The following is a 26,329-nucleotide window of genomic DNA, read 5'->3' as shown; positions in this document are numbered from 1 at the left end:
GTTTGTGGTACCGAAACCAGATGGTTCGGTAAGACCGATATTAAACCTAAAGTCATTGAACCCCTACTTGAGGGAATTCAAATTCAAGATGGAGTCTCTGAGAGCGGTGATCTCAGGTCTGGAGGAGGGGGAATTTCTGATATCCCTGGTTATCAAGGATGCGTACCTTCACATTCTGATCTGGCTGCCTCACCAGTCTTATCTCAGGTTTGCGCTGCTCTACTGTCACTATCAGTTTCAGGAGCTGCCGTTTGACCTCTCCACGGCTCCAAGAGTGTTTCCCAAGGTGATGGCGGAGGTGATGCTACTCCTCCGCAAGCAGAGTGGGAACATAATTCCTTATCTGGATGACCTGCTGATAAAAGCGTTTTCCAGGGAGAAGCTGTTGCAGAGCATTGCTCTCTCAACTCAACTGCTCCAGGATCATGGGTGGATCCTGAAACTTCCAAAGTTGCATTTGGAGCCGACAAGGAGACTGTCCTTCCTGGGAATGATATTCGACACAGAAGTACAGAGGGTGTTTCTACCAAAAGAAAAGCGTTGGTGATACAAGCAATGATCCGGGAGGTCTTGAAGCCAACCCGGGTATCGGTTCATCAGTGCATTCGCCTTCTGGGGAAGATGGTTGCCTCCTACGAGGCTCTACAGTACGGAAGATTTCATGCACGGTCCTTCCTACTGGATCTCCTGGACAAATGGTCGGGATCTCATCTTCACATGCACCAGAGGATACGTCTGTCTCCGAAAGCCAGAATCTCGCTCCTCTGGTGGCTGCTAGAGGGCCGCAGGTTCGGGATTCAGAATTGGATCCTCCTAACCAAGAATGCAAGTCCCAGATGTTGGGGAGCAATCACCCAGGGGGAAAATTTCCAAGTAAGGTGGTCAAGTCTGGAATCCATCCTTCCGATAAACATTCTGGAACTAAGGGCCGTGTACAACGGTCTTCTACAAACGGCACATTGTCTGAAAGATCAGGCCATTCAGGTTCAGTTGGACAATGTAACAACAGTGGCCTACATAAACCGACAAGGCGGAACAAAGAGTAGAGCGCAATGTCAGAGGTAACAAGAATCATCATCTGGGCGGAAAAGCACGCTGTGGCGCTGTCGGCAATCTTCTTTCGGGAGTGGACAACTGGGAAGCGGACTTCCTCAGCAGACATGATCTCCATCCAGGAGAGTGGGGCCTCCACCCAGAGGTGTTCGAAGAGGTGACAAGTCTTTGGGGAGTACCTCAAATAGACATGATGTCCTCACGCCTCAACAGGAAGCTTCGGAGGTATTGTTCCAGGTTGAGGGATCCACAGGCAGTGGCAGTGGACGCCCTGGTAACTCTGTGGGTGTTCAAGTCAGTGTATGTGTTTCCTCTTCTTCCACTCATCCCAAGGATTAATTAATCAAAAAAACAAGAGTTCAGGCGATCCTCATTGCTCCGGACTGGCCAAGAAGGGCTTGGTACGCGGATCTTCTGGATTTACTGCTGGAAGATCCATGGCTTCTTCCTCTTCGAGAGGACCTTCTGCAACAGGGGCCGTTCGCTTATCAAGACTTACCACGGCTACGTTTGACGGCATGGAGGTTGAACGCCAGATCTTAGCTCAGAAGGGCATTCCGAACAAAGTTATTCCTACCCTGATACAGGCTAGGAAAGGAGTAACATCAGAACATTACCATCGGATTTGGAAAAAGTATGTGTCTTTGTGTGAATCCAAGACGTTTCCTATGGTGGAGTTTCAACTTGGACGGTTTCTCCTCTTCCTGCAAGCAGGGGTGGATGTGGGCCTGCGCCTGGGCACCATAAAAGTCCAGATTTCGGCCTTGTCCATTGTATTCCAGAAACAATTGGCTGCCCTCCCTGAGGTTCAGACTTTCTTGAAAGGGGTTCTGCACTTCCAACCTCCCTTTGTGCCTCCTATGGCACCTTGGGATCTAAACGTGGTACTGCAGTTCCTGCAATCAGATTGGTTCGAGCCTTTACAGGAGGTTGAGGTCAAGTTTCTTACTTGGAAGACTGTCACACTGTTGGCATTGGCATCTGCTAGATGTGTGTCTGAATTGGGGGCATTGTCCTACAAGAGCCCCTACTTGATTTTTCATGAAGATAGAGCTGAGCTCAGGACACATCAGCAGTTTCTTCCGAAGGTTGTGTCGGCTTTTCATATCAACCAACCTATTGTGGTGCCAGTGGCTACTGACTCCTCAATTTCTTCAAATTCCTTGGATGTTGTGAGGGCTTTGAAGATTTATGTGAAGAGAACTTCTCTTCACAGGAAGTCGGACGCTCTGTTTGTCCTTTATGATCCCAACAAAGCTGGGTGGCCTGCTTCTAAGCAGACGATTTCTCGCTGGATCAGGTTTACTATCCAGCATGCTTATTCTACGGCAGGATTGCCGTGTCCGAAATCCGTTAACGCCCACTCTACTCGTAAAGTGGGTTCTTCCTGGGCGGATGCTCGGGGTGTCTCGGCTTTGCAGAGCAGCTACTTGGTCAAGGTCGAACACGTTTGCTAAGTTCTACAAGTTCAATACTTTGGCCTCTGAGGACCTAAAGTTTGGTCAATCGGTTCTGCAGGAGCCTCCCCATGGTACTAATGTGGACCCCAGCATCCTCTAGGACGTAAGAGAAAATAGGATTTTAATTACCTACCGGTAAATTATTTTCTCGTAGTCCGTAGAGGATGCTGGGTGCCCGCCCAGCGTTTCATTTTCCTGCAGTTGTTACTTGGTTCAGTACTGCCTTGTTCCTTGGTTAAGTACTGCATTCTTACTTGGTTAAGTAATGTTGTTCAGCCGTTGCTGACTTCATTCAAGCTGGTTAGCTTGGTTTTCTGTTATGTGTGAGCTGGTGTGAATCTCACCACTATCTGTGTATTTCCTTCTCTCGAAGTATGCCCGTCTCCTCGGGCACAGTTTCTAGACTGAGTCTGGTAGGAGGGGCATAGAGGGAGGAGCCAGCCCACACTGTTAAACTCTTAAAGTGCCCATGGCTCCCTAGGGAACCATCTATACCCCATGGTACTAATGTGGACCCTAGCATCCTCTACGGACTATGAGAAAAGGATTTACCGGTAGGTAATTAAAATCCTATTTTTACACCGTTTAATGTAAAATATAGTCTTGCCAGTATAAGAAAGTGTGGGAAGACCGTGCGCCATTGAAGGGGCGGACTTCACTGAGAGTGGAACCAGCAGACTCAGACGTGCCATTTTCTCACTACATCAACAGATGCAGGGAAGCGCTGCTTCTCCAGTAACCTCAAAAGCACCTAATCGATGCCAGGGTGTTGTAGTAGGGGAGAGCGATAATTATGTGTACTAAATCCTTAACTAGGGGATTTAGTCCGTGTATGTACTAAGGGCCTAATTCAGACCTGATCGCTAGGCTGCGTTTTCATACAGCGGGCGATCAGGTCTAAACTGCGCATGCGTATTCACCGCAATGCACAGGTGCGTTGCATGGGTAGAAAGCGGATTGCCGCTCAGCGATGGTTTGTGTAAAGGATCCGTTCGCACGGGCGTTTGCAAGGAGATTGACAAGTAGAAGGCGTTTGTGGGTGTCAACTGACCGTTTTCTGGGAGTGTTTGGAAAAATGCAGGCGTTCCCAAGCGTTTGCAGGGCGGGTGTCTGACGTCAATTCCGGTCCCGGATAGGCTGAAGTGATCGCAGCGGCTGAGTAAGTCCTGGGTTACTCAGAGACTGCACAAAATCTGTTTGTGCAGCTCTGCTACACATGCGATCGCACATTTGCACAGCTAAAATAAACTCCCCTGTAGGCGGCGACTATGCAAACGCGGGGCTGCAAAAAAACTGCGAGCGATCAGGTCTGAATTAGCCCCTAAGTCCCAAAAATGGGGACTTAGGTGGTCATTCCGAGTTGTTCGCTTGCTAGCTGCTTTTAGCAGCATTGCAAACGCTAGGCCGCCGCCCTCTGGGAGTGTATCTTAGCTTAGCAGAATTGTGAACGAAAGATTAGCAGAACTGCTACAAAAATTTTCAAGCAGTTTCTGAGTAGCTCCAGACCTATTCCTAGATTGCGATCACCTCAGTCCGTTTAGTTTCTGGTTTGACGTCACAAACACGCCCTGCGTTCGGTCAGCCACTCCCCCGTTTCTCCAGACACTCCTGCGTTTGTTAGCACACTCCCGGAAAACGCTCAGTTACCACCCAGAAACGCCCCTTTCCTGTCAATCACTCACCGATCAGCAGTGTGACTGAAAAGCGCTGCACGAACAAAAGCAAAACTGCTAAGTTTTTAGTTAAATAACTAAGCGCATGCACGCTGCGTACCATGCGCATGCGCAGTTAGCTACAAATCGCAGCATAGCGAAAATCGGCAACGAGCGAACAACTCGGAATGACCACCATAGTCCGCTGCCCAGCAAAGCACTGCTTTAGCTATAGAGGCACAGTGTGCTGGTTTCTCCCTCTCTATCTCTCTCCTGACAGGGCTTTTTTCTGGGGTTAATCGTGTGTTTAACCTATTCCTATGTGTGTGTGTGTGTGTGTGTGTGTGTGTGTGTGTGTGTGTGTGTGTGTGTGTGTGTGTGTGTGTGTGTGTGTGTGTATATGTATGCTCTGCTCTACAGAATGTCAGGCAAAAAAGCTGTGTGCAGTTCCTGTAATACAAAGTTTTCCTCTTCTCTAGTGTGTACACAGTGCAGTGTCCCTTCTCAGGGAAGCAGTACTCAGGAGCTGGCATGGCTGGACTTCATTAAGGGATGATTACATCTGGCTGTGCCTACGCAAGAGACGCAGGACTTACAGAAGTCTATGGCTGCCATTATGATGAAAAAAATCAGACCGCACACCAGTGTCTCTTATTTCGCAAACGTAATTGTCCCAGGTCCTCCGATCGGACTCTGATGAAGAGTTGCCAGATCTGGAAGAAGGGGCGATGAATGTAGATATGGGGGACAGTACTCATTCTCAGAGAGCGGAAGATCTCATATTCTCTATTAGCGAGCTCTTGAATATCCCTGATAAGGAGACAGAAAAGGCAGAAATAATGTTTTTTTACAATAAAAGTCAAAATCTACTGCCACATTCCTGGTGTCTTAACAAATTAAACACGCTCTTTAAAGGTCCGTGGGTTATTCCTGACAATAACTTCCAAATTCCAAACAGGTTACTGACAGATAGATAGGTGTGGGAATGTCTGCCTGCGGTGAATACTTCTGTTTCCAGATTGTCACGGAAGATTGTATTACCTGTACCTGGTGCTATCCCCCCTAAAAAGACCCTGCTGACCGTAACATTGAGTCTACTCTCAAATCACTTTACACAGGAGTGGGAGTTGCTCGGTGACCTACAATAGCATGTGGTTGTTTTACAAGAGCCATCGCTCTATGCTCCGGTAATCTTCTCACAGGGTTTGTCGCTATATCTCAGGATGAAATAGTCATCCTCCTGCAGCATATGCAGGACTCTGCTAATTTTATAAGTGAAGCAATCAAATAAATGTGCACGATTAATGCACACTCTACAGCTATGGCAGTGTCAGTACGCAGAGGTTTATGGCTGCTTCATTGGACAGCAGATGCTTACTACCCTTTACTGGAGAGGCCTTATTCTGTGATGAACTAAACAATGGATCTCACAAGTTATGGCTGGTAAGTCCACTTATCTACCATCTGCAGCTCAGTCGGCTAGACAGGCTTACTCTGGACCCTCTCTGCAGTCCTTTCAGGGTGCCAGATTTAAGGGCGAGGCAAGGGGCCCCTCCAATGCCACTGGAGGAAACAGAGGAAAACCTCACAGACCAGAGACCGCTGGTCCACAGGAGCCGAGCTCCAGCTTAGCCTCTTCAAAGCCTTCCGCATAAAGGTTGACCGTAATCTGCTGGTGGGAGCTCGCCTAACATATTTCAGCCACGTCTGGGCAGGTTTCTGCCAGGACTCCTTTGTCACGATCCGGGTACTGAGACACCATTTTCCCTTCTGGATGTACGTCCTCCATGGGCCTCTGCTGCCGCTCCTGTCTCGCTGACAGCCGCGCGCCGCTGGGCGCATGTGATTCTGCTACTGCGGCCTTCATCGCCATTGTTACACCTTTCCTATAGTAGTTTATTCCCCATCTGTGTGTGTTCATGGGTGCAGCCATGTTGGACTTCAGTCACATGACATTGTTTCTCCTATCTGCGGTGCTGACAAGTGCTGGAGCCTAATTGCCCACCAATCCCTGCTAACCTGTGGGTTTAAATAGCCTGTTCCAGCACTGAAGGATGTCAGTGCTTCAATTGTCATCAGTGATTCCAGCCTGCAAGCTTCACTACAGACTTTCTCCTGCAATTCCATTCTGCAGTTCAGCCTGACTCCCTGGTGATTACACTCTGCAGTGTAACCCGACTCTCCAGAAATTAACTCTTTACAAGTCTACTCTGATTCCTGTGTTTGAACTCTGGCTTTTCAGTAGCCATCCTTCATTTCTCAATTACCAGCGCACTCCAGCTTCATTCCTTATTTACCTACGAACCACAGCCTCGTTTCTCATCCTCCAGCGAACCCTAGCTTCCTTTATTGTTTACAGAACTTTCCTCCATATTCCAGGTTACTGGTCTTAACCAGTTGTGCACCTAATTATTACTTGTGACCTTCTATTATTCTTTTGCACGTTATTTGACTTTTTATTTACTAAAAGCACTTAAGGCATTTCCAGTTGTCGTGGTCACGCCCTCGGGCATTCATTGCTACTGTCATTACGCATGTCCAGGAGTCCCATAGCTCCTCCTAAATTCAAGTACCCGTCAGCCCCTACAACTGAGGCTCCCAGTCACGGTCACCAGCCCTCAGTTGTGACATCCTTGGTCAAAGACCTTGTATCCCAGGGCTACTGGTTAGTGTTCCAAAATCTCCCACCTAAAAGATTCTTCAAATCAGGCTTACCAGTTTCACAAGAAACGAGAGTAACCTAATAGGAAGCTATTCAAAAACTGTTACGGACTCAGGTCATTGTTCCAGTTCCGCCTCAACTCCAAGGCAACTCCAGCCTGTTTGTGGTACCGTAAAACCAATCCGTATGATCAATCTTAAACCTCAAATCGCTGAACCCTTACTTAAGAGTGTTCAAATTCAAGATGGAGTCTCTGAGAGCGGAGGTCTCAGGTCTGGACGAAGGGGAATTCCTAGTGTCTCTAGATGTCAAGGATGCGTACCTTCACATCCCTACATGGCTGCCTCATCGGGCTTATCTACGGTTTGCACTGTAGGACAGTCACTACCAATTCCAGGCCCTACCATTCGGTTTCTCAACGGCACCGACAGTGTTCACAAAGGTGATGGCAGAGAAGATGCTACTACTCTGCAAACTGGGAGTGAACATCGTTCCGTACCTGGATGATCTCCTGATAAAGACTATGTCCAGAGGGGATGCAGTCAGTTTACCTCCAATCAAAATCCGATGTTCAAAATCCCGACACCAATTGACCGATGGTCAAAATCCCGACATGGACAAAATACCAACATTTAAAATACCGACAAGGTCAAAATACCGACAAGGTCAAAATGCCGACAGGTCAAAATACCGACATGAGTTTTTCATGATTTTTTTCATTGAAACCGACTTGTTCATACTTTACCATCCCAGTGGACCTGGAGGGGGAACATAATAGTGTGCGGAGCGCAGCGAGGCACCGTGCCCGAAGCATGACGAGCGCAGCGAGCCATGCGGTACACTTTATATGGTGTCCATGTTGACTTATGTCGACATACACACAAAAAAAGTGTGTCGGTATTTTGACCTGTCGGCATTTTACTTGTCAGTATTTTGACCTTGTCGGTATTTTAAATGTCGGTATTTTGTCCATGTCGGGATTTTGACCATCGGTCAATTGGTGTCGGGATTTTGAACGTCGGGATTTTGATTGGAGGTATTTCATACCGATCCCGTCCAGAGAACAGTTAATGGAAAGCATCAGCCTCACACCTCGACTATTTAAGACTCATGGGGTGGGTTCTAATTCTGCAGAAATCTCACCTGGAACCAACACGGGGGCTTCAGTTCCTTGGAAAGATACTGGACATGGGGCCTAATTCAGACCTGATCGCTAGCAGGTGATTTCTCTGACGTCCTAAGTGGATGCTGGGACTCCGTAAGGACCATGGGGAATAGCGGCTCTGCAGGAGACTGGGCACAACTAAAGAAAGCTTTAGGACTACCTGGTGTGCACTGGCTCCTCCCACTATGACCCTCCTCCAGACCTCAGTTAGAATCTTGTGCCCGGCTGAGCTGGATGCACACTAGGGGCTCTCCTGAGCTCCTAGAAAGAAAGTATATTTTAGGTTTTTTATTTTCAGTGAGATCTGCTGGCAACAGACTCACTGCTACGAGGGACTAAGGGGAGAAGAAGCGAACCTACCTGCTTGCAGCTAGCTTGGGCTTCTTAGGCTACTGGACACCATTAGCTCCAGAGGGATCGAAAACAGGGCCCGACCTCGATCGTCCGGTCCCGGAGCCGCGCCGCCGTCCCCCTTACAGAGCCAGAAGCAAGAAGATGGTCCTGAAAATCGGCGGCAGAAGACTTCGGTCTTCAACAAGGTAGCGCACAGCACTGCAGCTGTGCGCCATTGCTCCTCATGCACACCTCACACTCCGGTCACTGATGGGTGCAGGGCGCTGGGGGGGGCGCCCTGAGCAGCAATATTAACACCTTGGCTGGCAAAATAATCACAATATATAGTCCTAGAGGCTATATATGTGAAAAATACCCCTGCCAGGATCCATAAAAAAGCGGGAGAAAGTCAGCCGAAAAGGGGGCGGGGCTATCTCCCTCAGCACACTGGCGCCATTTTTCCCTCACAGCTCCGCTGGAAGGATCGCTCCCAGGCTCTCCCCTGCAGTTTCAAGACTACAAAGGGTAAAAAAGAGAGGGGGGGCACTAAATTTAGGCGCAGCAGTATATATATAAGCAGCTATAAGGGAAAATCACTCAGTTATAGTGTTCATCCCTGTGTTATATAGCGCTCTGGTGTGTGCTGGCATACTCTCTCTCTGTCTCCCCAAAGGGCTTTGTGGGGTCCTGTCCTCTGTCAGAGCATTCCCTGTGTGTGTGCGGTGTGTCGGTACGGCTGTGTCGACATGTTTGAGGAGGAGGCTTATGTGGAGGCGGAGCAGATGCCGATAAATGTGATGTCACCCCCTGCGGGGTCGACACCTGAGTGGATGGTTATGTGGAAGGAATTACGTGACAGTGTCAACTCCTTACATAAAAGGTTTGACGACATACCAAATATGGGACAGCCGGCTTCTCAGCCTGTGCCTGCCCAGGCGTCTCAAAAGCCATCAGGGGCTCTAAAACGACCGCTACCTCAGATGGCAGACACAGATGTCGACACGGATACTGACTCCAGTGTCGACGACGATAAGACTAATGTAACTTCCAATAGGGCCACACGTTACATGATTGAGGCAATGAAAAATGTGTTGCACATTTCTGATGTTACCCCAGGAACCACAAAAAAAGGTATTATGTTTGGAGAGAAAAAACTACCAGTAGTTTATCCTCCATCTGAGGAATTAAATGAAGTGTGTGAAGAAGCGTGGGCTTCCCCCGATAAGAAACTGGTAATTTCTAAAAGGTTACTAATGACGTACCCTTTCCCGCCAGAGGATAGGTCACGTTGGGAAACATCCCCTAGGGTGGATAAAGCGCTCACACGCTTGTCAAAGAAGGTGGCACTACCGTCTCCGGATACGGCCGCCCAAAAGGAGCCTGCTGATAGGAAGCAGGAGGCTATCCTGAAGTCTGTATATACACACACAGGTATTATACTGAGACCAGCTATTGCTTCAGCATGGATGTGCAGTGCTGCAGCTGCGTGGTCAGATTCCCTGTCGGAAAATATTGATACCCTAGACAGGGACACTATATTGCTAACCGTAGAACATATTAAAGATGCAGTCTTATACATGAGAGATGCACAGAGGGATATTTGCCGGCTGGCATCTAAAATAAGTGCAATGTCCATTTCTGCCAGGAGAGGGTTATGGACTCGGCAGTGGACAGGTGATGCAGATTCTAAAAGACACATGGAAGTTTTGCCTTATAAGGGTGAGGAGTTGTTCGGGGATGGTCTCTCGGACCTCGTTTCCACAGCAACAGCTGGGAAGTCAGCATTTTTACCCCATGTTCCCTCACAGCCAAAGAAAGCACCGTATTATGAGGTACAGTCCTTTCGGCCCCATAAGGGCAAGCGGGTTAAAGGCGCGTCCTTTCTGCCCAGAGGCAGAGGTAGAGGGTAAAAGCTGCAGCATACAGCCAGTTCCCAGGAGCAAAAGTCCTCCCCCGCTTCCTCCAAGTCCACCGCATGACGCTGGGGCTCCACAGGCGGAGCCAGGTACGGTGGGGGCCCGTCTCAAAAACTTCAGCAATCAGTGGGCTCGCTCACAGGTGGATCCCTGGATCCTTCAAGTAGTATCTCAGGGGTACAAGCTGGAATTCGAGACGTCTCCCCCCCGCCGTTTCCTCAAATCTGCCTTGCCAACAACTCCCTCAGGCAGGGAGGCAGTGCTAGAGGCAATTCACAAGCTGTATTCCCAGCAGGTGATAGTCAAGGTGCCCCTCCTTCAACAAGGACGGGGTTACTATTCCACAATGTTTGTGGTACCGAAACCGGACAGTTCGGTGAGACCCATTTTAAATTTGAAATCCTTGAACACATATATAAAAAAATTCAAGTTCAAGATGGAATCGCTCAGGGCGGTTATTGCAAGCCTGGACGAGGGGGATTACATGGTATCACTGGACATCAAGGATGCTTACCTGCATGTCCCCATTTACAATCCTCACCAGGAGTACCTCAGATTTGTGGTACAGGATTGTCATTACCAATTCCAGACGTTGCCGTTTGGTCTGTCCACGGCACCGAGGGTATTTACCAAGGTAATGGCCGAAATGATGATACTCCTTCGAAAAAAGGGAGTTTTAATTATCCCGTACTTGGACGATCTCCTGATAAAGGCGAGGTCCAGGGAGCAGTTGTTGGTCGGGGTAGCACTATCTCGGGAGGTGCTACAACAGCACGGTTGGATTCTAAATATTCCAAAGTCACAGCTGGTCCCTAGGACACGTCTACTGTTCCTGGGGATGGTTCTGGACACAGAACAGAAAAAAGTGTTTCTCCCGGAGGAGAAGGCCAAGGAGCTGTCATCTCTAGTCAGAGGCCTCCTAAAACCAAAACAGGTGTCGGTGCATCACTGCACGCGAGTCCTGGGAAAAATGGTAGCTTCCTACGAAGCAATTCCATTCGGCAGGTTCCATGCAAGGACTTTTCAGTGGGACCTGTTGGACAAGTGGTCCGGATCGCATCTTCAGATGCATCGGCTGATAACCCTGTCTCCAAGGACCAGGGTGTCTCTGCTGTGGTGGCTGCAAAGTGCTCATCTGCAAGAGGGCCGCAGATTCGGCATACAGGACTGGGTCCTGGTGACCACGGATGCCAGCCTTCGAGGCTGGGGGGCAGTCACACAGGGAAGAAACTTCCAAGGACTATGGTCGAGTCAGGAGACTTCCCTACACATAAATATTCTGGAACTGAGGGCCATTTTCAATGCCCTAAGTCAGGCAAAACCCCTGCTTCAAAACCAGCCGGTACTGATCCAGTCAGACAACATCACGGCAGTCGCCCATGTAAACCGACAGGGCGGCACAAGAAGCAGGACGGCGATGGCAGAAGCCACAAGGATTCTCCGATGGGCGGAAAATCACGTGTTAGCACTGTCAGCAGTGTTCATTCCGGGAGTGGACAACTGGGAAGCAGACTTCCTCAGCAGGCACGACCTCCACCCGGGAGAGTGGGGACTTCATCCAGAAGTCTTCCAACTGATTGTAAACCGTTGGGAAAGGCCACAGGTGGACATGATGGCGTCCCGCCTAAACAAAAAGCTAGAAAGATATTGCGCCAGGTCAAGAGACCCTCAGGCGATAGCTGTGGACGCTCTAGTGACACCGTGGGTGTACCGGTCGGTTTATGTGTTCTCTCCTCTTCCTCTCATACCCAAGGTACTGAGGATAATAAGGAGAAGAGGAGTAAGAACTATACTCATTGTTCCGGATTGGCCAAGAAGAGCTTGGTACCCGGAACTTCAAGAAATGATCTCAGAGGACCCATGGCCTCTGCCGCTCAGACAGGACCTGCTGCAGCAGGGGCCCTGTCTGTTCCAAGACTTACCGCGGCTGCGTTTGACGGCATGGCGGTTGAACACCGGATCCTGAAGGAAAAGGGCATTCCGGAGGAAGTCATTCCTACGCTGATTAAAGCTAGGAAAGAAGTGACCGCAAACCATTATCACCGCATTTGGCGAAAATATGTTGCGTGGTGTGAGGCCAGGAAGGCCCCAACGGAGGAATTTCAGCTGGGCCGTTTTCTGCACTTCCTACAGTCAGGGGTGACTATGGGCCTAAAATTGGGTTCCATTAAGGTCCAGATTTCGGCTCTATCGATTTTCTTCCAGAGAGAACTGGCTTCACTACCTGAAGTTCAGACTTTTGTTAAGGGAGTGCTGCATATTCAGCCCCCTTTTGTGCCTCCAGTGGCACCTTGGGATCTCAACGTGGTGTTGGATTTCCTAAAGTCACATTGGTTTGAGCCACTTAAAACCGTGGAATTAAAATTTCTCACGTGGAAAGTGGTCATGCTGTTGGCCTTGGCTTCGGCCAGGCGTGTGTCAGAATTGGCGGCTTTGTCATGTAAAAGCCCTTATCTAATTTTCCATATGGATAGGGCAGAATTGAGGACTCGTCCCCAGTTTCTCCCTAAGGTGGTATCAGCCTTTCATTTGAACCAACCTATCGTGGTGCCTGCGGCTACTAAAGACTTGGAGGCTTCCAAGTTGTTGGACGTAGTCAGGGCCCTGAAAATTTATGTTTCCAGGACAGCTAGTGTCAGGAAAACTGACTCGTTGTTTATCCTGTATGCACCCAACAAGCTGGGTGCTCCTGCTTCAAAGCAGACTATTGCTCGCTGGATCTGTAGTACGATTCAGCTTGCACATTCTGCGGCTGGACTGCCGCATCCTAAATCAGTGAAAGCCCATTCCACGAGGAAGGTGGGCTCTTCTTGGGCGGCTGCCCGAGGGGTCTCGGCTCTACAACTTTGCCGAGCAGCTACTTGGTCGGGGTCAAACACATTTGCTAAATTCTACAAGTTTGACACCCTGGCCGAGGAGGACCTAGAGTTTGCCCATTCGGTGCTGCAGAGTCATCCGCACTCTCCCGCCCGTTTGGGAGCTTTGGTATAATCCCCATGGTCCTTACAAAGTCCCAGCATCCACTTAGGACGTCAGAGAAAATAAGATTTTACTCACCGGTAAATCTATTTCTCGTAGTCCGTAGTGGATGGCTCAGTTATATTTCATACTGTTAACTGGGTATAGTATCACGAGTTATACAATGTGATTGGTGTGGCTGGTATGAGTCTTACCCGGGATTCAAAATCCTTCCTTATTGTGTCAGCTCTTCCGGGCACAGTATCCTAACTGAGGTCTGGAGGAGGGTCATAGTGGGAGGAGCCAGTGCACACCAGGTAGTCCTAAAGCTTTCTTTAGTTGTGCCCAGTCTCCTGCGGAGCCGCTATTCCCCATGGTCCTTACGGAGTCCCAGCATCCACTACGGACTACGAGAAATAGATTTACCGGTGAGTAAAATCTTATTTTTTGCACTGCTGCGATCAGATAGTCGCCGTCTACAGGGGTGTGTATTTTAGTTGTGCAAGTGTGGGAACGCATGTGTAGCAGAGCTTTACAAACAGATTTTGTGCAGTGTCTGAGTAGCCCAGAACTTAGCCGCTGCGATCGCTTCAGCCTGCTCAGGACCGGGATTGACGTCACACACTCGCCCTGCAAATTCTTGGACATGCCTGCGTTTTTCCAAACACTCCCAGAAAACGGACAGTTGACACCCACAAACGCCTTCTTCCAGTCAGTCTCCTTGCGAACGCCCGTGCAAATAGATCATTTGCACAAACCCATCGCTGAGCAGTGATCCACTTTGTACCCATGCGATGCGCATGCGCAGTTTAGACCTGATCGCCCGCTGTACAAAAACGCAGCCTAGCGATCAGGTCTGAATTAGGCCCACGGTGTCTCAGAAAGATTTCCTTCCTTTGGAAAAGGCAAAAACATTTCAGAAGATGGTTCGTTCCATCCTGAAGCCAAACAGGATCTTGGTACAGCTTTGCATACACCTGGGAAAGATGGTGGCCTCTTACGTGGCAATTCGGTACAGAAGATTTCCATGCACGTCCTTACCAACTGGATCTGTAGGACGAATGGTCGGGGTCACATCTGCACATGCCTCTCTCACCAAAGGCCAGAATTTCCCTGCTGTGGTGGTTGCAGACCTCTTACCTGGTGGAGGGTCGAACCTTCGGGATTCTGGATTGTATTCTACTCACCACAGATGCAAGCCTCAGAGGTTGGGGAGCAGTAATCCAGGCTGCTCGGTTCCGAGGAAGGTGGTCAAATCAAGAAGCCACCCTTCCAATAACTATTCTGGAATCAGGGCGATCTACATTGCCCTTCTGCAGGACTCTTACCTTCTCCGGGACCAGGCCATACAAGTACGGTCGGACAACGCAACAGCAGTGGCATACATAAGCAGACTAAAAAAGCGGAGCAGACTGCCAAAGCCATATCGGCCAGCTTCATCCCGGGAGTAGACTACTAGGAAGCAGATTTCCTTTGCGGACACGATCTGCGCCCTGGGGAATGGGGCCTCTATCTGCAAATGTCTAAACTGATAACACGTTAGTGGGGCTATGACATGATGGTTTCTCGACTCAACAAGACGCTCCTGCGTTATTGTCCCAGGACAAGGATCCACAGGCCACAGTAGTAGACGCTCTATCGACGCCGTGGATTTAAAAGTTGGTGTACTTGTTCTTTCCGCTTCCTCTAATTCCCAGAGTACTCAAAAGAATAGAATGGGAAAAAGTTCAGGCACTCCTAATTGCCCCGGACTGGCCACGCAGAGCCTGGTATGCAGACCTCCTGGCCACGTCCATCAAAGATCCTTGGCCTCTACCACTTCGAGAAGATCTTCTGCAACAAGGGCCATTCGTTTATCCAGACTCATCACGGCTAAGTTTAACAGCATGGAGGTTGAGAGGGAGATTTTAGTTGGGAATGGAATTCCGGGAGATGTTGTCTCAACTATGATCCATGCCTGGAAGGAGGTCAAGTCAAAACATTACCATCGCTTTTGGAAGTGATATGTCTATTGGTGAGAAAGCGACTATATTCCACTGTGGAATTTGATCTGGGACGTTCTTTCACTTCCTTCAGCCTGGAGTGGATATGGGCCTACGTTTGGGCTCCATGAAAGTTCAGATTTCAACCTTGTCTATTTTCCTTCACAGACAATTGGCTACTCTCCCAGAAGTCCGGACATTCTTGAAAGGTGCCCTTCATATACAACCACCCTTTGGTTTGGGGTTCTCAATTTGGTTCTGAAATTCCTCCAGTCTGACTGGTTTGAACCGTTACACGTGGTTTAAGTGAGATATCTTATGTGGAAGACTGTCACACTGTCGGCCTTGGCCTTTGCAAGACGTGTATTAGAGCTAGGGGCCTTATCTTGTGAGAGCACCTACCTTGTGTTCCATGGGGAGAGAGCGGAATTTGGGACTCGTCAGCAGTTCCTGCCTGAGGTGGTGTTAGCGTTTCCTATCAACCAGCCAATTGTGGTTCCGGTTATTGTTGACCCTTCCTTCTCCTTGAATCGATGATGCATGAGGTGGCAACCCTACCAATGGTACTAAGGACCATCCCAGTATCACCTAGGACGTTAGGGAAATTAATATTTTGGTAATAGTAATAATGTAAATAGAATTTTTTTTACCATTCAAATATACATAAAGCAATGTCACTGTAGAGATATGGGGGTATATGCAATTGCGGTCGGAATGCCGTGAAAGTAAAAAAACGGGGCATTTTCGACAAAAAAAACATGTCGAATTGGATTCGACAATGCAATACAGTACTTTTCGACAAAAAAACGGATGTTTCAGATTCGACTTTTTGCAATTCGACATTTTTAAAATTCGACATGTCTGCAGTGGTAAAAATGCGGCTTTTCGACAAAAGTATATTCAATTGAAGAATGTCGATTCGACAACAGTGCTTTTCGACAGTAATTTCGGCAATTTCATTCCGCCTCACTTTGCTGGCGGAATCTAATAAAAAAATTTTAAAAACATGTTTTTTTTTTTTTTTTTTTTATTGGTAATAGCATATCTATTTATATTAGAAGGGATTATGTACTTGGTTTGTCTATTAGGAGACACAAGTATTATTTATATATTTTTTAAAAGATTTTTTTTTTTTTTAACTGACTAGTAGAGAGAGCATAGTTTTCAGTGGGAAGGGGTGGGAATGGGTTAAAATCCTGAAAAAAAAATGCGTGGGATCCCCCCTCCTAAGCATAACCAGCCTCGGGCTCTTTGAGCCGGGCTTGGTTGTAAAAATACGGGGGGAAAATTGACAGGGGATCCCCCGTATTTTTAGAACCAGCACCGGGCTCTGCGTCCGGCCCTGGTGCAAAAAATACGGGGGACAAAAGACGTAGGGGTCCCCCGTATTTTTAACACCAGCACTGGGCTCCACTAGCTGGAGAGATAATGCCACAGCCGGGGGACACTTTTATACCGGTCCCTCTGCACATGTTATATCTGCCTCCCCTGCAGTGCACATGGGCCCTCATTCCGAGTCGTTCGCTCGGTAATTTTCATCGCATCGCAGTGAAATTCCGCTTAGTACGCATGCGCAATATTCGCACTGCGACTGCGCCAAGTAATTTAACAATGAAGATAGTATTTTTACTCACGGCTTTTTCTTCGCTCCGGCGATCGTAGTGTGATTGACAGGAAATGGGTGTTACTGGGCGGAAACACGGCGTTTTATGGGCGTGTGGATAAAAACGCTACCGTTTCCGGAAAAAACGCAGGAGTGGCCGGAGAAACGGGGGAGTGTCTGAGCGAACGCTGGGTGTGTTTGTGACGTCAAACCAGGAACGACAAGCACTGAACTGATCGCAGATGCCGAGTAAGTCTGAAGCTACTCTGAAACTGCTAAGTAGTTTGTAATCACAATATTGCGAATACATCGGTCGCAATTTTAAGAAGCTAAGATTCACTCCCAGTAGGCGGCGGCTTAGCGTGTGTAACTCTGCTAAAATCGCCTTGCGAGCGATCAACTCGGAATGAGGGCCATGGTTTTGCCCAACTGCTAACAAAATTCCTGCTGCAATCAACTTGGAATTACCGCCGTGGACCCTCATTCCGAGTTGTTCGCTTGCTAGCTGCTTTTAGCAACATTGCACACGCTAGGCCGCCGCCCTCTGGGAGTGTATCTTAGCTTAGCAGAATTGCGAACGAAAGATTAGCAAAACTGCTACTAAATAATTCTTTGCAGTTTCTGAGTAGCTCCAGACCTACTCCTACCTTGCGATCAGCTCAGTCGGTTTAGTTCCTGGTTTGACGTCACAAACGCCCTGCGTTCGGTCAGACACTCCCGCGTTTTTCCCTGACACGCCTGCGTTTTTTAGCACACTCCCGGAAAACGCTCAGTTACCACCCAGAAACGCCCCTTTCCTGTCAATCATTCACCGGTCAGCAGTTCGACTGAAAATCGTCGCTCGAACACCAGCAGATCTACTAAGTTTTGTGTTAAATAACTTAGCGCATGCGCTCTGCGTACCATGCGCATGCGCAGTTAGCAACAAATCGCAGCATAGCGAAAATCGGCAACGAGCGAACAACTCGGAATGACCACCATTGTGAAGAATAAGACTAACCTGGCATCCAGCTGCAATGACGAGTTGTAATGTCCTGGCTGGTAGCCGGCATCCATGAATTTACCCTCAATGCAGTGCTGCAGCTGTCTCCTAGCACCATTCTCCGCCCCCCTTCCGCTCCCCACCCTTTCCTTCCTTCCTACTCCCCGCCCCTTTTCTCCTACTGTCTGCCCTCTTCTGCTGAATTCTTCACTCGTCACTGACTGGTAAAATAACATTACCACTCGCTGCACGGCAAGGTAGTGTTAAATACCAGCAGCAGTTACCTAAATAGTGCTGAGAGCAGCAATAAGAGCGCCTGTTTTTTTTTCTTAAATGGGGACCTAAGTCTCTGGACTGGCCATTTCAAGGCTTATTTAGAAGTCCACAGAAAATTTGGGACCCGGATGATAGCTCTACAATCAGTAGGTCGACAGGTTCAAAAGGTTGACATGACAATGGTCAACATACATATGGTCAACACAAGGTTTGTTGTTTTTTTCAAGATTTTTCATCATTTACCATCCGATTTACCAACTACGATTGGGCATAGTAACCTGCCTGAAGTGCAGTCCATGAGAGTATACATTTCCTCTAAATTGGCAAGGATATGGTTAAATATACAATATGACACCAAAGAATACTTGTCAACCATTTCAGTATCAATTAGTCGACCTTTTGTACTTGTCGACTTTTTGTACTGTCTACCTTTTTTCCTGTCGACCATTTGACCCTGTAATGCATAATGCATGTTGACCATATTGTGTCAACCTATTGACCATCGACCTATTCATTGCTGATCTTTTAATCCACACTGAAAATTCCAGGAGTGTGAGGAAGGTATGCAAGTAGGACACATAGTATACACAACAACTGTGCGCACGCACACACACTTTCTTGCGTTTACTTCACTTTGCAGTGTGCTCTCAGCAATAATGGGTGTAAACATACTGTAGCACGCCATGCCGTATACAAAGCATGCCGGGAAACGCGACATTTGCCCCACATGCAAAATACAGCAGTTTGTCATTTCACTTCTGAAGTGGTTTGCGTAACTCCAGATATTGGGGCAGATGTATTAAGCCTGGAGAAGTGATAAAGCAATGATAAAGCAGTAATAAATGGAAGATGATAACGCACCAGCCAATCAGCTCCAATATGTAAATTGACAGTTAGGAGCTGATTGCCTGGTGCGTTATCACCTTCCACTTATCACTGCTTTATCACTTCTCCAGGCTTAATACATCTGCCCCTCTGTTACACCAATACTCTCTTTATAAGCCCTATAATCTATAGCAAGAGCTAACAAATATATATTTTTTTAATGTAGCAATATACAGTTTATGCAGCTAGAGTAAAGGAGTAAGTGAAATACTTTTTATGCGAGCGGTATGCTAACCGCATACCCATTGAAGTGTGTATTGATGTAGTAATGCAGTCATTGCACTATCACACCTTAGTAATGCATTGCACCAATAACTGATTATCATTACCAGCCTGGCAAGTCTTTGTTACTGGAATGAAAATGTTACTAAATGTTAGTTGGGGATATTTGCCAAGAAATCAGTCTGACATACTGGATTTTCCCATTACCCTTCAGCGTTCCCTGAAATCAGGTTTGTCTAGATTCAGATTATGAAACTGTGTGACAGGCACCAGTGTTGCTCTGCAGTCAGGGTATAAGTGTAGTGTAGCCAGCATATTACACCAGTGTTGCTCTGCAGTCAGGGTATAAGTGTAGTGTAGCCAGCATATTACACCAGTGTTGCTCTGCAGTCAGGGTATAAGTGTAGTGTAGCCAGCATATTACACCAGTGTTGCTCTGCAGTCAGGGTATAAGTGTAGTGTAGCCAGCATATTACACCAGTGTTGCTCTGCAGTCAGGGTATAAGTGTAGTGTAGCCAGCATATTACACCAGTGTTGCTCTGCAGTCAGGGTATAAGTGTAGTGTAGCCAGCATATTACACCAGTGTTGATCAGAGAGAATCTTAGATTATAAACTATATAATCCCTGTACATAGTGTTGCATTTGTACCAGTATTTTTGCATGGCATTGCTCTGCCCATTGGCATATGACCTTTAGTTATAGCAGATCATTTCATTCATTATGGGATTCTAAATGCAGCACAGACTGAGCCCTCTGACTGAGCTCCTCCAACCTGTACAGGGCTAGGACTGTAGACAAGCATAAGTGAGTATCTTTTGAATTACTAAATTATGATCATATATTTTTAATACATATTCCACTTTATTTTAGGTATTGTTCTACTTTTAGGTGGGGGTATCATATTAATTAACCAGAAAATCATTGCATTTTAAACAGTGTATTATGATTATCTGTTGCTTTCTCAAACTTCTTCTTATATTATATAGTAAGAGTTTATTATTTAGAAGTTGAAAGTATATTACACAATGAAAGCCTATGTTGGTAAATGGGCAGCAGAGTATGTGCTTGTGACAGTATAGAATGTGAGACTAGCATGAGGCAAGCTCACAGCCATGTATATCTCTTCTGTCCTGCAGGGGTGTAGTTATCAGAAACATGCACGTTGCTGTAATAGGAGCCGGAGTGATTGGACTTTCCACTGCGCTATGTATTCATCAACAGTACCAGAACTCAGTGCGGCCACTGAGGATTGAGGTGTATGCGGACAAGTTTACCCCACTCACTACAAGTGATGGAGCAGCAGGGCTATGGCAGCCATATCTCTATGACAATGGAAACAAGCAGGAGACGTAAGTTTTGCATCCTTGACTTACTACATCCTAGGAATATAAGCTTATTGTGCTTCTTTCACTTACAGTTGGTAGAAAACAAAAACTACCTGCTGGTCAATAAGTAAAACACAAACATTACAGATAAGGGATTCATTTACCCATGGACTATGGGGGTTAGCTGGCCAGTGCTTAAAAATGTATGGCAGCTGGCTCATATCATCTGCCATTCTTGTCTACTACATGGTGCCATGCACTGTCTGTTGCCATCATATGCAGCTGTGCGATGCTCCCTTCCCTGAGATCCTTGCTGTTACAGAAGTTCTCAGGACAAAGGCTGGGATCACATTATGCTGACGGATCAGCAGCCAATTTGGTAAGCATGCACATTTACCAATCAGCCGCTCGATATGTTTATGCAGACATCACAGCTGGGCGGGCATTTGAGTTTGCCTGCCCAGCTGTTATGTCAGTCCCTGCAGCCAGTGTACGGACAGTCAGCAGGCACCCGTTCATATAACCAGACATGCCGATATATCGGGCATTGGCTGTGCTGCAGGGATGCCATCACATGTCAGTGGCTGTTTCAGTGTCACACATGAAGCCCCGCCAGTGCATGGGCATTGCCATCTTGGGTTTGCTCCATCTTTACAAATGACCAATTCTGTCCCTTAGCCTATGGTCACCTGAGTGCTGTCAGCCAATCCTGATTTAAACCTCTTGAGGCAGGCTATTTAATTGGCTTTTGCACACTTTGTCCTTGCCTGTACTTCATCTAACCTACTTGGTCAGCAGATCTCAGGACCAGGTCCTCGTATCATTGTGTTCCATTGTTCTTGTGTCCCTCAGCCTATGGTCACCTGAGTGCTGTCAGCCAATCCTGATTTAGACCCCTTGAGGCAGTCTATTTAAATGGCTTTTGCACACTTTCTCCTTGCCTGTACTTCTTCTACCCTACTTGGTCAGCAGATCTCAGGACCTGGCTCCTGTATTATTGTGTTCCATTATTCTTGTGACTCCATGTGGATTCTTTCTGCTAGTCTCTTGCACTCCTGTGCAGTCCTATGTTCCTGGATTTAAAAGGTCCAGCTACTTCTGGGTCTCCTCTTGGAAATCTTTTTGTGTATCCCTGTGACCTGTCCGCAGCCTTTCCAGTAATTGCCTCACACTGCTACTTCAGTCCTGCAGCTACACCTGTGTTTTAAAACTTGCACTGCTCCAGCATATCTGCAATATCTCCAGTCACAGTCTCTTACACTGTACCTGCAGTCCAGTAGTTACACCCTTGCTTGCTCTACTTTTCCTCATCTATACCAGTATACTTTCTGCTGCTTTCTCTAGTTAGTGTCCATATCTGCTACCCTCACTGATCTCATCCAGTGCTAGTCTGTACAACATGCAAGCTCTCAGCTGCAAAGTCCATCCCGCATTGCAATGGTTCTTGGTGGACAACAACGGGCTCGTTAGTCTCCACCCCTCCAGACAAGCATTGGTAAACAGGATAGATTGGTACAAGAGTACAATAGAAATCCCAGTGTCATGATACATCAATAATTGGTCTGCTGTCAGTCTCACAAGGCTTTTACATATTCCATGCAATAGCAATGAAATCTTGACACACCTCGTCCCAGAAACCGATGCTGATACCTCTCCCCTTTCACAAAATAATCCAGTCTTGACCAGTTTCTGAAATTGTGTTCTGTTAGTACAAGTATCATAATCTGTGACATTAGCAAATGCAGTATTCTGCTGCTCCTTTCTTCTTCCCAAGACCTTCTCAGCAACACTGTTCTTTAGCAATCACAAGTGAAAATTAGTCTATTAATCCTTTATGGACCGCTGTATACTAAATGAAAGCAAAAGTATGGAAATGCAAACACATCACATGCAGAGTTCATAATTATGTGGGTCCCAAGGTATTGTCATATTTTAAAAAAATGTCCCTCTTCCTATGCCCCTAAGATCTTCCCATGTGCCTCTTATATGCCATCAGACTCTCCACATGCCCTTTATATGCCATCATATTCTTCCAGATGCCCTTATATGCAACCAGACTCATCCAAATGCCCCTTATTTGCCAGCAGATCTCTGCATGTTGCCCCTTATATGTCATCAGACCTACGCAGATGCCCCTAATATGCCATCAGACCTACGCAGATGCCACTGATATGCCATCAGACCCCTACAAATGACCCTTCTATGTGTCAGACCCCTTCAAATGCCCCTTATATGCCACCATACTGCTTCAGATGTCCCTTATGCCATATATGCTCATTAGAATCACCTGCCCATTACCTTTGCCACTGTAGCCCACACGTAGAGTGGAGACACCATACTTATTATCCCCTAGCCTACACTGTCCCTCATGTCTCTCCTCAAACAAATGGTTATCTCTGCTCACACTAGCCAGCCCCCAATCTCTACTCCTAATGGCGATGCCCGCAGATAAGAATAGGTCACACAAATTTCTAAAATCCAGTATTGGTGCAAAATAGGTGTGTCCAAATGCCACATGGGGTGTGGCCAATGAAAATGGGGGCGTGATACACATATGGGGGGGCCAGATACACATATGAACCCAATAGTGCCAGATACACATATGACCCCAATAGTGCCAGATACACGTTGCCCCACAGTGCCAGATATACATTGTCCCACAGTGCTAGATACACATTGTCCCACAGTGCTAGATACACCTTGTCCCACAGTGCCAGATACACAAATGCCCCAGTGTGAGATACTCATTGTCCCAGTGTGAGATACTCATTGCCCCAGTGTCAGATACTCATTGCCCCAGTGTCAGATACACATTGCCCAAGTGTCAGATACACATTGCCTCAGTGTTAGATATACATTGCCCCACAGTGCCAGATATACATTGCCCCACAGTGCCAGATATACATTGGCCCACAGTGCCAGATATACATTGCCCCCACAGTGCCAGATATACATTGCCCCCACAGTGCCAGATATACATTGCCCCCACAGTGCCAGATATACATTGCCCCACAGTGCCAGATATACATTGCCCCACAGTGCCAGATATACATTGCCCCACAGTGCCAGATACACAAATGCCCCCCACAGTGCCAGATACACAAATGCCCCCCACAGTGCCAGATACACAAATGCCCCCCACAGTGCCAGATACACAAATGCCCCCACAGCGTCAGATACACAAATGCCCCCACAGCGCCAGATACACAAATGCCCCCACAGCGCCAGATACACAAATGCCCCCACAGCGCCAGATACACAAATGCCCCCACAGTGCCAGATACACAAATGCCCCCACAGAGCCAGATATACAAATGCCCCCACAGAGCCAGATATACAAATGCCCTCACAGAGCCAGATATACAAATGCCCTCACAGCGCCAGATATACAAATGCCCCCACAGTGCCAGATACACAAATGCCCCCACAGTGCCAGATACACAAATGCCCCCACAGAGCCAGATATACAAATGCCCCCACAGAGCCAGATATACAAATGCCCTCACAGAGCCAGATATACAAATGCCCTCACAGCGCCAGATATACAAATGCCCCCACAGTGCCAGATACACAAATGCCCCCACAGCGCCAGATACACAAATGCCCCCACAGCGCCAGATACACAAATGCCCCCACAGCGCCAGATACACAAATGCCCCCACAGCGCCAGATACACAAATGCCCCCACAGCGCCAGATACACAAATGCCCCCACAGCGCCAGATATACAAATGCCCCCACAGCGTCGGATACACAAATGCCCCCACAGCGTCAGATACACAAATGCCCCCACAGCGCCAGATACACAAATGCCCCCACAGCGCCAGATACACAAATGCCCCCACAGCGCCAGATACACAAATGCCCCCACAGCGCCAGATACACAAATACCCCCACAGCGCCAGATACACAAATGCCCCCACAGCGCCAGATACACAAATGCCCCTACAGAGCCAGATATACCAATGCCCTCACAGCGCCAGATATACATTGCCTAACAGTGCCAGATACACAAATGTCCCCACAGCGCCAGATATACATTGCCCCACAGTGCCAGATACACAAATACCCCCTCAGTGCCAGATACACAAATGCCCCCACAGTGCCAGATACACAAATGCCCCCACAGTGCCAGATACACAAATGCCCTCACAGCGCCAGATTGATAAAGCTGAATATTTATCTTATTTAAAACCCTTTAAGAGGCCTAAGAACACTGTACGCTATTGACGTATGAAGTACCGTAAGGGTACGCACGTTGCGTAACAATCGCTTAGCCGTGGTCGAGACGCTCAAGCGTCACGTTCGCTCACGGCCAAGAGATCACAGGCAGGCACGCTATTGGCTGCTGACTAACGTAATGGTTCGCTATAGCGTAGCGGACGCTCGGGACCACGAGGAGATCACCAGCGGCGCAGACGCTCACAATGTTAAACCTTTATATCTAAACCATAAACAATGTAATATGCAGTAAAACCTTAGTGTAGAGATAGGGTGTAGATGCAACACAGTGTAACCTTATTAACTTAAAAGCTGTTCGAGCGTCACCGACGCTCTGAGAATACTTAACACTATAATGAACACACAACTACCGGGCTTAGGGTCTAACGCCTTATGAATATGTTATACTTGCAAAAAGAATAATACAATACAAGTCATACACTACATTATAACATAGACTAACTAACCAGAAAACTACACGTGAAATACAATATCAGTACAATAACTATATAAGAGAAGAGAGAGAGAGAGATATGGCCCACAATAACAAGAAAGACAATATGATTGCGGAGAATAACTTACGCACAAAGGGGAACGATCGCATGCGCCTCTGGACATCCAGCTCCCGATTATCAGCAATGAGAACCGTTGAAGAGTGAGAGCTGGATGTGATCGGCTTGTCTATTTATGCCCCACACACAATACAATTCAATGGTCCCTACAATCTCATTGTTCATTGGACACAGGAATTCCTCCTCGCATTATAACAAAAGGTCATAGGTTGATTCATACAGGTGGGCTGTGACAATTTCCAACTGCTCAGGTGGGTGGGAAACTAGGTTTCCCGCCGCATGGATAAGTAAGTGCAAATAATAGTAAATGGACATAAACTTCTTATGTCCATAACTATTCGCACGAGCGATTAATCTGTTTCAAACCAACACCGGAATATTGCTAATTAAATACTCTTCCGATGGATACTAAACACCACTGTATTACTCCTGTCTGACCCTTCGTATCAAACAAAGAGGGATTTCTCCGTCCATGAACATTCTACATTAACCAAACTTTCAGATTCTATCAAAGGGACCATAATCTACAAAATACATTATATGGTGAAAATATGTAACGAAAGAGTCGCCCGCTAGACGCATACAATCTCTACCGTAAATGCGCATACCGTGCGCCTGCGGGTGCCCGCAACAGCGAGTATGCGCACGCACAGGAGAGCGCACGCATGCGCAGCAGGGACACATATGAGGTGCAAATATGGCAGTGTGCATCGTGATATTTTTCTGACTTTGACAGTCCACCCTTTGGCAGTCAACAATAACTGCCACTTCCTAAAACATTTCAAAAAGAGAAAAATATATGTCAAGTGTAAATACATTTCCATGGTTGGGTAGGGGAGGAGAGGAGAAGGTAGGAAAAGGGTATGTCCTAGTGAGATAGCAGAAGCATGTGTGTATGAATCCGTGTTTGGGGGTCATGTATCATCGTGCCGTACGTGTTTTAAATCAAGCTTCGAGGTATTGCGAAGTATACATTTGAATTCCTTCTTATCCCGTGGTACGGGTCTGTGGATGGGCTGTCAAACTTTACCGAGCTCTTTTCGGCTGTGGTTGTAACAAAA

The 26,329-nt window shown here is 47.4% G+C and overlaps 1 protein-coding gene across 5 annotated transcripts in view; it reads left to right on the top strand.

Annotated features, from left to right (window-relative positions):
- The window catches only part of DAO (D-amino acid oxidase), a 261,261-nt gene that overhangs the window by 150,506 nt on the left and 84,426 nt on the right, over positions 1 to 26,329 (top strand). For all 5 annotated transcript variants that reach the window (XM_063913265.1, XM_063913266.1, XM_063913264.1 and 2 more), the window contains one exon: positions 20,288 to 20,500. In XM_063913265.1, the coding sequence (XP_063769335.1) occupies positions 20,307 to 20,500 (194 nt within the window). In that variant the 5' untranslated portion in view covers positions 20,288 to 20,306. The remainder of the gene's footprint in view (positions 1 to 20,287; positions 20,501 to 26,329) is intronic.

This window comes from Pseudophryne corroboree, chromosome 1 (assembly GCF_028390025.1).
Source record: "Pseudophryne corroboree isolate aPseCor3 chromosome 1, aPseCor3.hap2, whole genome shotgun sequence".
Taxonomy (NCBI): Eukaryota; Metazoa; Chordata; class Amphibia; order Anura; family Myobatrachidae; genus Pseudophryne; species Pseudophryne corroboree.
Note: the sequence above shows the minus strand (reverse complement) of the source record. Positions and strands in the feature narration are given on the sequence as shown.